Consider the following 12846-nt stretch of genomic DNA (forward strand, 5'->3'; position numbering starts at 1 on the left):
CCTCCTTTGTCTCTTTGCTTCCATGTGGTACCCAGCTGCAGCTTGCTTTCTGACCCTTTAGCTGTCTTAGATGTTTTGGGTTTTTTTTTCTGCAAAGGCTTCTGGTATGCTTTTCCTCCCTGTATGATGAGCCTTCTGCATAACTTGTGTTTGTGGCCTTGCCTTCTCTTTGCAATGCAGAATAGAGAGTACTACAGGACCTAAGACATCTTTGGCTATTAGAAGTATTTCTTGTGCTACCAGTACACACTGAATTTCTTAAGTTTTTGGTCAAGATAAATAGCAAAAAATATGCTTTTAAAACTGCTGTAATGATGAATTGGTAACTTTAATGTTATAAAATGTAAACACTGATATGTGCATCAGTGAACTCCAGAATATTGTGAGACACAAAGTTGGTAAACCAAGGTAGCAGCAGATGATGGCGATCAGCACAATTGCAGAGTGCCCGTAAATAGTTTTGTATGCAGTTGACACGTTGTAGGAGATTGTTATTAAGTATTTGATGAAGACTGTGAGCATTTTATAACCTATCAAATGATAACAGAAATTGGGTGGGAATGAAAAGGTAGCATGTAATTGTGGTTGGCACTATTGCTGGCCTGTCCCTACTGCAGTGTCTGTACCTTCGTGGCTCCCAGGTGAAGATATGCTTCACCGATGTTCAGTCAAGTCTAAGGATACCAAGACTCTCTGTATTCACATGCAGCGTTGGCAGGCAAGTGTGTGAAGTTAGGGAAGAATGAAATAGTTCATATTTATGTTAGTCCCAAGCAGGCTTTTCTGAAGTAGTTGGCGCTTAGTTGATAGTGATTACCCAGAGCAACCTAGGTGGAATGCTTGACTGATGGACTCTGGGCCAAAATAGTTAGTGTCCTTCATGATTAAATGTGGGCTGTAGATCTGTTCTGTTTTGGAAACCTGCTTGCACCCTTCCTTGCTGTGTTGTTTCCTACATGCTGCTTGAAGTGAAAGTCTTTTTAAAAACAAATCTAGGAATGACTGTATATCTGTTCTTTCTCTTTGGAGAAAGAACTTTGCTCAGGCTTTTTAAAAAAAAATCTGTAATTAGTTGTTGAGTCTAACTTCACTTTTTTTGTTCAGAAATTCATCGAGTTTGAAGATTCTCAAGAACAAGAGAAAAAGGACTTGCAGACCAGAGTGGAAGCATTAGAATCACAAACTCGACAGCTTGAACTAAAAGCAAAAAACTATGCTGATCAAAGTAAGTAAAATATATTGCACTCCCTTTAAGTGATATTAGCGCATTTTAAATTTCCTTCTGTGAAATGATAATACATATGCTAAATATCTGTGCTATCCAATTCCTGTATTTTGACAAATAACTAGGTTAACTCTTGTGCAACTTTGTTTTCCTTAGAATTAAGGCAAACAAATCAGATATAAGCTTGTGACTCGTAACCTGATTCTTCTGGTATCCTACTTGTTGTTTTGTTTTCCTTTTAGACCATGCTATTTTCATGTTTAGCAACTTTTTCAGGAGTTATTTAGAACTTATTCCCTTGTTAGTGAACATAAAATAAGCTAATTTTCTTCCCATTAAACTGTTGTCTGTGCTAAAAATAAATGTAATCTTCAAGTTTAGAAGTACTACTGGGATCAGAATACCATTGATGCTGATTCTCATTAGCTTTTGTATAATTTTTGCTGAATTATTTATTTCTATGAGGCATTTAGTTTTTACAGGAAAAGAGTTAAGGAAGAACACTTCCACTTTTAGAGATGTTCTGTGTAATTTACGAAAACTTGCGTAAGTTTTGGAAAAAGATAACAATGTTCAGTTTTCCTAAAATACTGAAAGTTACACTGTGAATATATTGTAGCTTAGACATTCTGCTGGACTGCTTCTTGTCCAGGTACATAGTCATTGAATGAAACTCGATCACCAGTTTTTCTACTTCTAGTTGAGAAAAGCGTAGAGAGAAAAAAAAAATACTCAAACCCACAGAAATCTTCTCTTATTTCATCTTCCCCACCCTGGAGTCTTAAATTGAAGATGAAAGACCTATGCTGCTAATGATGGATTAATTTCTTTTTTTGCTGTGAGTCTGTTAAACATGCAATGAAAGTTATGATTTTTTTTTTAATTTAACCTTTTTAGCACAGTGTAGAAATAATGATCAATATGAATTCATGTGAACATTTTGTCAAGCTTCTAAGCTAACTTCTATTGATGTAAGGCTAGCATGCCTATCAATTAATATACAGCTTTTATTGCTGGGCCATGCAGAAATATAAAGTAAGACTGTATAAGCCTGACAAGGTTGAGATGAGATCAGTTTCTAAAAGCAGAGTGCCAGTTGTCAAAATAGTCCCTTTTCACTATTCTTTCTTCCTTTATTTCTACTCGTCCACCTTTCCTGCCCATAACGCAACAAGTTATAGCTCTCTTTTTCAACTTAAGGTATAATAATCTTCCTGTAAAGTTTAATTTTCAGTGGCATGAGTGAGTCTATAGCAGGGTAGAAGTATTAGTGCGCCAGTGTTAAAATTAACATAGGTGGCATGCACAGCTGAATCTTTCTGAAATTCGAATGGTTTAGAATGCTGTTGGCCAGTCTTGGAGGCATGTACTTCTTCAGGTCCATTGCAGTTAAAATATTCTCGGATTCTGTACAGACAGTGATGGAGGAACACTTCAAGCAGTCTTTTCTGCTGAAAACCAGGATGGTTGATTTCCAGGAATGTATCTTTATAGATCAAGTCAAGCTAAAATAGATAATCGTAAAGCATATTGTAGAGACTTGTATCAGAAATGCTATGGTTCCTGTGAATGGAAATGTATGTGTGTTTAAAAGCAGCAGAAGAGGGGGAAAAGAAAACACTGGAACCAGAGTTGAGTGGTCTGCTTTGGTAACAAAAGACACTGTTTCCAGAATGCCTATGCTCTAAGCCCATAGCCCAAACAACTTTTTAATGGGGAACCCTGTACTCTGACAACAGGGTTATGATATCAAGATTGCATTATGTCATACATACCATTACTTCTTCTGTTAATACAATAAAAAGTACAAATTAGTTGCACAAAAAAGAAAAATAATTTGGATTCCTGGCAATGTATGTGGTGTTATACCTGGAGTTTCTCTTATAGAAATTGCACTTACATACTGCTGTATGTAATGCCATTTTGTATTGTTCTGTGAATCTGTTTGTATGACATTCTCTTTTTGCCTTGAATATTAAGCCTTCAAAAAAAAAAAAAGATTTTAAGCTTTTAATTACATTGTATGTATATCATATTGATGAAAGTATTTGCATGAGAAACTCAGTTGTTCCAGTAGAACCACTGGGTGTTCGCTAGAACTACTTTTCTTGTAAGAAATAATGTTGTTGAAACAGTTATCATAACAGCATGAAGTTCTGGTGTTAGAACATTGACTTTTCAACAGTTCCAAAATCTTTTTATTGAGGAAAAACCTTTTGTGATAGCAAAAATGTAACTCTGGGGAAACAACAGAGCTGTGTTGAACATTGACTTTTGCTTATGATTTGGGTTGATAACTTGTTTGGGACAACATGAAAGACTGTTATGAAGATTTGATGTGCTGCTGATGCAGAGCAAGATCAAAGGGGACATAAACAATAAACACAAATTGTTGAACACCTAATGAATGTTATGCAAGTGAACTGTTTTAAGTGATCTAAATTTCTAGGGTGTGAAAACCATACTAGTGTGCATATTCTTGAAGCAGTCCAACTCTACTGTATTGTCTTGTTTTCTGTTTTATAGGCAAGGCGATTTGTATGTCGTATGATACCAAAGATACCAAAGTGTCACTTTAATTCACTGGATGCAGCTACAAGTCTTCTAGCTATAATTCTTTTTCTTTTCCACTTCCTATACTACTGTCTGTGCATTTAAATTAGTCTGTGGTATTTCCAACTGTTACCACATCAACATTCAAAATAGTGGTAGTGTTATCATTGATAATGGGAATTGCAAATGCCTGGCACAGAGCAAGTAAGCAAATAAAACCTGGCTTTGCTTTTTTGTGTCTGAGTATAGAGTCTAAGACAGCAACATCGGTTTATGATATGATTAATAGTTTAGGATAGAAAACAGGTAAGATGCGGTTCCATGTGTTACTTCAACTACAAGACTTTTTGGTTCTTGTAACTTCCTGTGCTCTATATGTCTTTCCTGAAATAAGCAAGGTATGTGAGAACAAGTTTTGTCATTAAAAAGTTTGACTCGTTCCCTTGAACACAGTCCATCCTGAGCATTTAGTGAAGACTAGTTAGCCCTGGGAGAGGGCAGCTCTTAAGTTACATGGTAAGTTTCAGCATGATTGTATGTGCTTAAACATGCATGCCAGTTAAAATTGCTCAAAAAGCTCTAGTTTTGTTATGTCCTGAATTATAAGTGCTTGTTTTTGCAGTCCTAGTGATTGTCACACTAAAGAAAAAAAGAAATACTTATTTGCTCTTAAATTTATCTTATGGGATTACAGTCATAGCCCCATATTCAGCCAGCTGGGTTGGAATAAATCTGCTGTTTGAAATTAAATAAGTAAAATAAGCAGCTTATTTTGTGTCCACCAGTTACTAAGTTCCTGTGGTTTGCTGACTTTTTTCCCCTGCATTACAAATTTAAGCAGTTGCTGTCAGTACCTCCTAGACGAGTGAACTACCGTACTCTGCTCTTTCATAGGAGGGAATGGAAAGAGGGAGGATGACAGCATGACCTGGTGGCACTGTGGGGAGGGTTGTGAGCCACAGTAGATGATGAAATCCTGAATGGCAGCGGCAGATGCACGTTGAGTTACCGCTCTTGCATGATATATAACACTCGGTCCTGGTATTTGGTGGGTTGTGGTGGTTGCCTAAGTCAAGTTTGCTGCCGAAAAATGATGCGACACGTTGCATCCTGGGATATTTTGGTAAACTTTACAACTCCTTAAAGGAGAGCAGAGGCGTAAGGATTTGCGACTTCTATTTGAGTGCAAGAATGTGCTGTAGTGGTGTGGCTCTTTGACCTGTGGTCTGTCTCCTCGTCTCATTTTGCACTGCTGCTCTTCTCTGTAACTTTCCATGGTTTGCCTCTGCGTTGGTGTGTGTTGGCTGTCAGCATTACCTGTGCAGGGAACGGAGGAAAGATAGTGCCAGTGCTCACAGGCGCCTGTGGCTTGTGGAAGTTAAAACAAGTTAAATATCACAAAGTTCCTGGAGAGTTGACTAGGGATGATGTTGGAACAGGCAGATTTTTCAGAAGCTCTTGCTGTCAGTCTTTAGCAAACTTTTACTGAGTGTGAGCAAATGTCTTCTTTTGGTTTTATGACTTGACTAGACTTTCATGGATTTTTTTTTTTTCTCAACAGCAGAGGGCACCTCTGGGTATTGTGGAGGTGCACCAAGTATGGAAATGCCAGGTTTTCAAAAAATAAAAGTTTAACACTTAAGCTCTTCTCCTTCCCTTCCGCTTCAATGATGTGTCTGAGGCAGATATAATCTTAAATATTTTTTACGAGAGCTTGAATATATCTGACTTTCACATTATTTCAAGTCTTTGCTGTGGTGAGACCCCTAGCTCTGCTTGTAATTAGTTTGCAGCATTTCAAATTTCAACCTTGAATCTGGAAAACTAGGCACTTAGAGCTGTTAAAAACTTGTAATAGCTGTATGCAGCTCGCTTGTCCGGCAACGCTCTACGAGGGCACTTGATGCTGCTTTGGATACTGCTCAGTCTCCAGTTCCCAAATGGGGTAAGTGCCTTTCAGTGCTCACATGATGTGCCACTGAATTCTGTGGGGGCTCAGGAGGTTTAATTTATTTCCCTGCCTTGCCTCCCTCTTTGGGAATGTCAGTTCTTTTTATGTCTTACAGGCTGTAAGTTAATTAAGTTTTTGGAGGAAAAGATGACTATAGGGTATTTTGATTTGCTACAGGAATGGAACAGCTTTGGAGTGTGCTTTCTGGAGCAATCATTCTCAGAGTAACTTATTTACAAGAGAATATGAAAAACACGATGTCTGCATGGTTGACGTGCTTTCTGATGGAGGTGGTAGGCTGTGGGAGTTGAAAGATTTGGTTTCTTTTCTGGATCTTCCTAGTACAAAAATACAACAAAGGTATCATACTGCTTTTGACAGGACAACCCGGGCACAGACATATTTCCATACCTCATAAGTATATCAAACCTTAGTTTTGTAATTTATGCTCAAGTTAGATTATATTTGGGGAAAACTACCTATGTGAAAAAAAAAAACAAACCCAAAAAAACAAAAAAACAAACCCAAACAAACAAAACCCCAAACAAACCACAAAACCAAAAAACAAACCAAGAAACAACTCTTGGTCTTCAGAGCTGCAAATGTTGTGATGCAACTGTTGGGATGATTTCCCACATCAGGTGACAGCCTGCAGCAATTGATATCGCTTGCTGTAGGTTTTATTTGGGATATGAGACAAAGGTTTTGGCAGCTGACCTGAAAACATGCAGATTTGTTTTCCTTGGAAGCTAAACAGAACTATTTCTTTCACTTGCTTCAAGAGAAAATGCAAGACCAGGTTCTGTTGTGAATCTTCTGCAGATGTTAAGTTATTTGGTATTTTATTTTCATATGAGCTCTCCAGCATTACTGTAATCTACATCCAGGTAGACAACCTCTTGATGTATAATCTGAAGGCATCCAATACTCTGAGATAGACCTGCATAGAGCTGCAGCAGCAATTTAACATGGACCTGTCTAGTTAACAAGGAGACTAATATGAACTTCCAGCTGTGAAGCTTAACATTGTTTTGAGATTTGACTTGACACTTGCGTATCTGTGCACATGATGATGTGAATAATTAAACTGGTATGTAATACATCTGTCAGTAATGCTATTTCTAGGTATGGCTTAACTGTAGTGTTTATCCTAAGGAATACAAGAAAGCTTTCCAATAGATCCTTGAAAGAAAGTTGAGGTTTGTTTGGTGGGGGTCTGGATTGTTCCTACATAGTTTTCAAAGACTGAGAACAGCAGAACTAATCTTATTTCAAACAAAGAAGGCATAGAACAGCTTGACTTCTTGTATTTCTTGATTAACAAATTTGGAGCTTACTCTTTGCTACTTTTTTCTCAGTACAGCTGTTTCTCATCTACGTTGGTTTGTTTACAAGGCAGATTTCCCCATGGCCCTCCCCTACCCTGTGCCTCAGGTAGCAATTACCAAACTTGCCGAATCTTTCTATAAGGAGAAGTGTGAGCATCAAAGTGTACTGGAAAGGAAGGCTTTGTTTCTTTCCTGAAACTGAAGCATTTCCCAGTTACTTTCATGGCTGCCTTACGTTGTGAAGTGACAAGAGCACCCGCTGTTTCTGTATTGTGCGGTGGGAGTCGGCAGTCCGCTAGATGGAGCAGAGGGTACAGCTCGCTCAGGAGGTTGCACTAAGTCGTGATACAAGATTGGAGGCTAATATGAAATGGAGTAGAAAATTAGAGCAGTGATTGGCCTGCTTTAAACTTGTCTATTAATATGCCTGAACAAAAGTGGTGAGAGGAGGTTGAAATCCACTGGCATATAATTAACTACTCATGTATTTTTTTTAAATTAAGGGAGAATTGTGCTAGTGGTTTAGGTGCTGGGGTTTGATTGTTATAATAATTATATTGCTGTAAATGTTGCAGCAATGAAGAAAATGGCATTAAATGTCTTTTAGAATCTTACATTCCTGAGTTGTCACTGGTTATCTGGCTTGAAAAACAAATCCAGTCTGCTGTAGCTTCTGTGTTCATGCTGACTTCATGTTGGATTTTCTTAAAAAGTTACTTGCTTCAATAGCCAAATGTATAAATGAAGCACCCCACTGTTTTCAATCAAAACTTTGCGCAGTGAAACGCTATTTTGGCCGGAGACTAGGTGAGAAGTTGGTACTAGATCTAAATGATTTTTAGCTTGATTTTGGATAGAAGTTGGCTTGTATACATCCCTGTTCATTTGAATTTCCACTTTTATGAGGGATATCCTGGCATATGGTTGTCTTTATATTAAATGGTTGTAGCAGAACGTTTAAGGAGATTTTTAAGTTTTATGTCAGGTTTGTGGTGATAAATTAAAGTGGTTTTGTGTGTCTGAGACATAGTAGATACTTGAACAGTCCAGAAGTGTCAGGGATAAGACCATGAGCTGTATGTGTTGATATTGGCTATCAAGAGAGCATTCTTGACAGCTAAATTATCTTCATAATTGAAAGTGCCCTACTTTTTAAAGTGAGAACTAGCCCTATATTTCGCAGTGGTAAGAGCTACTTGAAGATGTTGGTCTTGCCAAGGAGTTGAATTTATCACTTGCTTTACAAATCAGTTTTCTGTGCTGCTTATTGCCAGGTCTTATCACTTTCAGGTTAAATACTTGTTTGATAGCCTCAGTCCATGGTTGATGTGTGTGCTCTTTAGCAACTACTTAATAGGTCATAAGGTCCTACTGGATCATGGGATTGATTATGCTTGATCTGTATCTTAACTTTGGTATGGGAACTGCTTCTAAGAATGGAGCTGGATGAAAGCTGTCCAAGGAGAGCCCTTAGATAGTCTTAGTGCTAGGAAAGGCTCGTTAATGAGCTGATCTCCGTCCTGGCTTGTGTAGCAGGAAATTGTAATTCCTCTTGAAGGCATCGTACTGGTTGGATTTGGCATTCTAGCAGGTCTGTTTCTCTTTCTCCCCCTCAGGCTTATCAGCAGTTTGAGGCAGAGGACAACATACAGATGGAGGGTGTTCCAAACTTGGTAAAAGCCATCAGACTTGGGAGGTAAGCTCTGACTTTTGAACAGGCAGGGTGGGCAGCTTTGCTGCCTAATTCTTCGTAATTTTGTCAGGAGGCAGAAACTCCAGAGGCTTCTCTCTAGTTTGCTATAATATTTAATCTCCCATTTTTAGGCTTAATTGGTTTGATTTGAGAGAAGTTTGATTAGGATTGGTGCTTCAGGTCATTGAATGTGTTACGATATTGACAGTGCTGGAGAAGGTTGCAGGTGGTCCTTGGACATGAGCTTGTGGTGTTGTTCCAGTGGGTTGCTTTTCCATCAACCTAAAAATACTAGAATATTTGCATTTTATGCTCATACTTATGATACTGAAAGACCTTTAAAATTTTTCCGTGTAGACTTGCAACCATGAGTAGTGAAATGTTTTAGATGTGTATTATATTTTGCATATGTGATATCTTGCACAATGTAATCTTGTAATGTAATATCTTCCATGATGTAACAAGGATACAATGGCTTTATGAAGACATCTTACAACAGAGACAATGGATATTTTGCTTTTAGGATGTATATCATCAAACTGATTTTATCATCTACCCATTAAAAATTTGACATCTTAGTGGAAAAAAGTCTCAGACTGAAATATCAGAGGAGCTTTTTTTATTGTTACTTAAAAGTCAAGTTGATGGGAACCATGTCTGGCTGCCACTTTGCAGACTCAGCGTGTGTCAGGCAGTGCCAGCGCCCAGCTCCGTTCCTCTTGGGGGGATGTTACAGGGGAGTGGCAGACTTCCACTCTTTTGTGTGCTGGTGGAGTAGAATGGAACTGGTGACAACTTGGTTTTAAATGTACTTCTGGGTGCCAGTGGAAGGTGTGTTTTTTTTTTTGTCTCCTATTTAGTTTCCTGTTACTGCTGATGGGAGTGTACCTTTAATAGGGACTTAGTAAGTGTCTCCAAGGTTTTGGGGCCAGAATCTGGTGGTCTTCCTCAAAATTCTTCTGGCTGTTCTTCACTAGGTTCAAGTATCTTCTGTTTTCAAGTCTGTGGTGATCTCTGATCCTCAGGGAATATCTGATCTCTTCCACAGTGTTTAATTGGAAAAGGGAAGTGCGTTCTGTTGATTCGTTTGTCAAGATCTTGTCTTTGATGGGAGGCATGTTTTGGGTAGAATAGTCTTCCGGTGTTGTGTATCATCCTGCTGGTATTGGAAAAGCCTGTTTTGAGGACTGTTCATGTGGTGTCTGAGGGTGTACGAACTCAGTGTACATCTGCTTATGATTGAAACTTCCAGCTGTAGAACTGTAATGTGTTACACAGCTGGAAATGACTTCCAGAAGAAAGTGCTGAATGTCAATTACATCATCTTCTAGGGCCTTCATTTTTTTTTAATCTTTGTATGTAATAAAAATAATTATCAGGTTTAATGAAGATATCCTCCTTGACTATGCGGTACCTGTATCTATGTACATTTGTCTTCTATGATTTGATTTAAGGAACTATTTGAAATGGGGCCATAGAAGGAGAAAATGGTGTGCTTCAATATGGAACCTCAGCTGTTGTGAAAGTGTTTTTTATATCCATAACAGTGGGAAACACTTCTGTGGATTTCATGAAGGTAGGTTATGGACACTTACGAAGAAAGAAGAGTATTTGTAACACCTCGTGTAGTGTTCATTTTCATTAAATGCACTGTCAAGTACTTTTCCCAGAATCCACCAGATAAAATTAATCTCTAGTGTTGGCTGCACTGTCTAGACAAAAGCATACCGAACAACGTCAGTGTGCGTCACCGTGGTTTCTTTGCAGGTTCTTGGTGAGGCCGCATTGAACTGCAACTTCACCATCCAGCGTGAAGCAGTGGTGTTTCACAGGGAGGCAGGACGGGCACAGAGCTGCGGCAGGGCTGCCCGCCTCTTGTGGGGTGCTTGGACACTGTTTCTAGGGGAGGGAGCTGGTTTCACAAAACAGGAAGCCAATTAGTCATGCAGTTTGCACTTTCTGATTTCCAGGCTATTTAATTTATTTATTTTTTTTGTGGTCTACTTGGACTTCAGTAAGGCCTTTGACACTGTCTCCCACAGCATTCTCCTAGAGAAGCTGGCGGCTCACGGCCTAGACAGGTACACTCTTCGCTGGGTAAAAAACTGGCTGGGCGGCCGAGCCCAGAGAGTTGTGGTGAACGGAGTTAAATCCAGTTAGCGGCCGGTCACGAGCGGTGTTCCCCAGGGCTCAGTACTGGGGCCGGTCCTGTTCAATATCTTTATCAATGATCTGGACGAGGGGATCGAGTGCTCCCTCAGTAAGTTTGCAGACGACACCAAGTTGGGCGGGAGTGTTGATCTGCTGGAGGGTAGGAAGGCTCTGCAGAGGGACCTGGACAGGCTGGATCGATGGGCCGAGGCCAATGTATGAGATTCAACAAGGCCAAGTGCCGGGTCCTGCACTTCGGCCACAACAACCCCAGGCAACGCTACAGGCTTGGGGAAGAGTGGCTGGAAAGCTGCCCAGAGGAAAAGGACCTGGGGGTGCTGGTTGACAGCCGGCTGAACATGAGCCGGCAGTGTGCTCAGGTGGCCAAGAAGGCCAACGGCATCCTGGCCTGTATCAGAAATAGTGTGGCCAGCAGGAGCAGGGAGGTGATCGTGCCCCTGTACTCGGCACTGGTGAGGCCGCACCTCGAATACTGTGTTCAGTTCTGGGCCCCTCACTACAAGAAGGACATGGAGGTGCTGGAGCGTGTCCAGAGGAGGGCAACGAAGCTGGTGAAGGGCCTGGAGCACAAGTCTTATGAGGAGCGGCTGAGGGAACTGGGACTGTTTAGTCTGGAGAAGAGGAGGCTGAGGGGAGACCTCATCGCGCTCTACAACTACCTGAAAGGAGGTTGTAGCGAGGTGGGGGTTGGTCTCTTCTGCCAAGTAACAAGCGATAGGACAAGAGGAAATGGCCTCAAGTTGCGCCAAGGGAGGTTTAGATTGAACATTAGGAAAAATTTCTTTACTGAAAGAGTGGTCAGGCCTTGGAACAGGCTGCCCAGGGAAGTGGTGGAGTCACCATCCCTGGAGGTATTTAAAAGACGTGTAGATGAGGCCCTTAGGGACATGGTGTAGTGGGCATGGTGGTGTTGGGTTGACGGTTGGACACGATGATCTTAGAGGTCTTTTCCAACCTGTATGATTCTATGATTCTATGATTCTAAAGCTGTCCTAAAGCAGGTCTAGCACAGCGGAAAGGTTACCAGGCCCGTGGTCTGCCGGGAGCGGAGAGACGCTGGGAACTGTGATGCAAAGCCCGGAGATGGTGGATTCCCAAGCGAGCACAGCCATCACTGCATGGGGTGTGGGCAGCTGAAGCTGCTGAGCTCTGCCTTGTAGCTACCGACTGGTTACTGCTAGGATGTCTCTGATGGTCAACTGTTGTAAAATGTAGTTACTTCTGACTAGAATACGGGTCAGTCTAAGATAGTGGATAGAATTTGGTTTGTCATATCATGCTTTGTAACTACAGATTCTGACACTCGTTTCTGTAGGTGCTTACCACAAGCTTCCATATAACCTCCCTTTAAATGTATGAGGAGGCTTAAAATATCTGTTGCCTAAAATTAATAAACTAAAATCTTCCATTCATTAGATATTATTTGTCTCCTGCATTGCGTCTCAAAAATACATATTTATGTATGTATTGTGCAGTAAAATATATTTTTATATACGTTGTGCTGTAAACACTTGTATATCACTTATTGCTCTTTGACCCAAACAGCTCTTGTTCAGTCTGGTAACAGTGCAGAAATGAAAGTGTTCAATCTTGCATTAGTATAAATAAAATTTGATTTAATACTTTTGGTCAGATATTTATATGTGGAGTGCAAAAGGTTGTGTCAAGGAACTTAATGTTCTTATAAGAGCAAGATTAGATTAGGAGCTAAGAATGTTGAGGAGACAGTTATGTATTTTGGTTCCAGCATTTGACTCGGGCAAAGATTTTTTCGACTGAAACGTACTTACAATAAAATACTGTGCCAAAATACAGATATATGGAGCAAAAAGAAATGGTATACTGAGAATTAATTTTCAGAAGACCCAGTTGGCAATATGAAAATATGCAAATGGCAGAGAAGATGCTGGCATTTGTCTTCACA

The 12846-nt window shown here is 40.1% G+C and overlaps 1 protein-coding gene across 4 annotated transcripts in view; it reads left to right on the plus strand.

Annotated features, from left to right (window-relative positions):
- Nucleotides 1–12846, plus strand: part of SPAG9 (sperm associated antigen 9) — a 65601-nt gene that overhangs the window by 5898 nt on the left and 46857 nt on the right. For 3 of the 4 annotated variants that reach the window (XM_075169636.1, XM_075169633.1, XM_075169634.1), the window contains exon 2: nt 1105–1225. In XM_075169636.1, coding sequence (XP_075025737.1) covers nt 1105–1225 — 121 coding nt within the window. Of the gene's footprint in view, nt 1–1104; nt 1226–8673; nt 8754–10204; nt 10327–12846 lie in introns of all 4 variants that reach the window. The other variant, XM_075169635.1, reaches the window with a different exon arrangement.

Source organism: Calonectris borealis, chromosome 20, assembly GCF_964195595.1.
Source record: "Calonectris borealis chromosome 20, bCalBor7.hap1.2, whole genome shotgun sequence".
Lineage (NCBI taxonomy): Eukaryota > Metazoa > Chordata > Aves > Procellariiformes > Procellariidae > Calonectris > Calonectris borealis.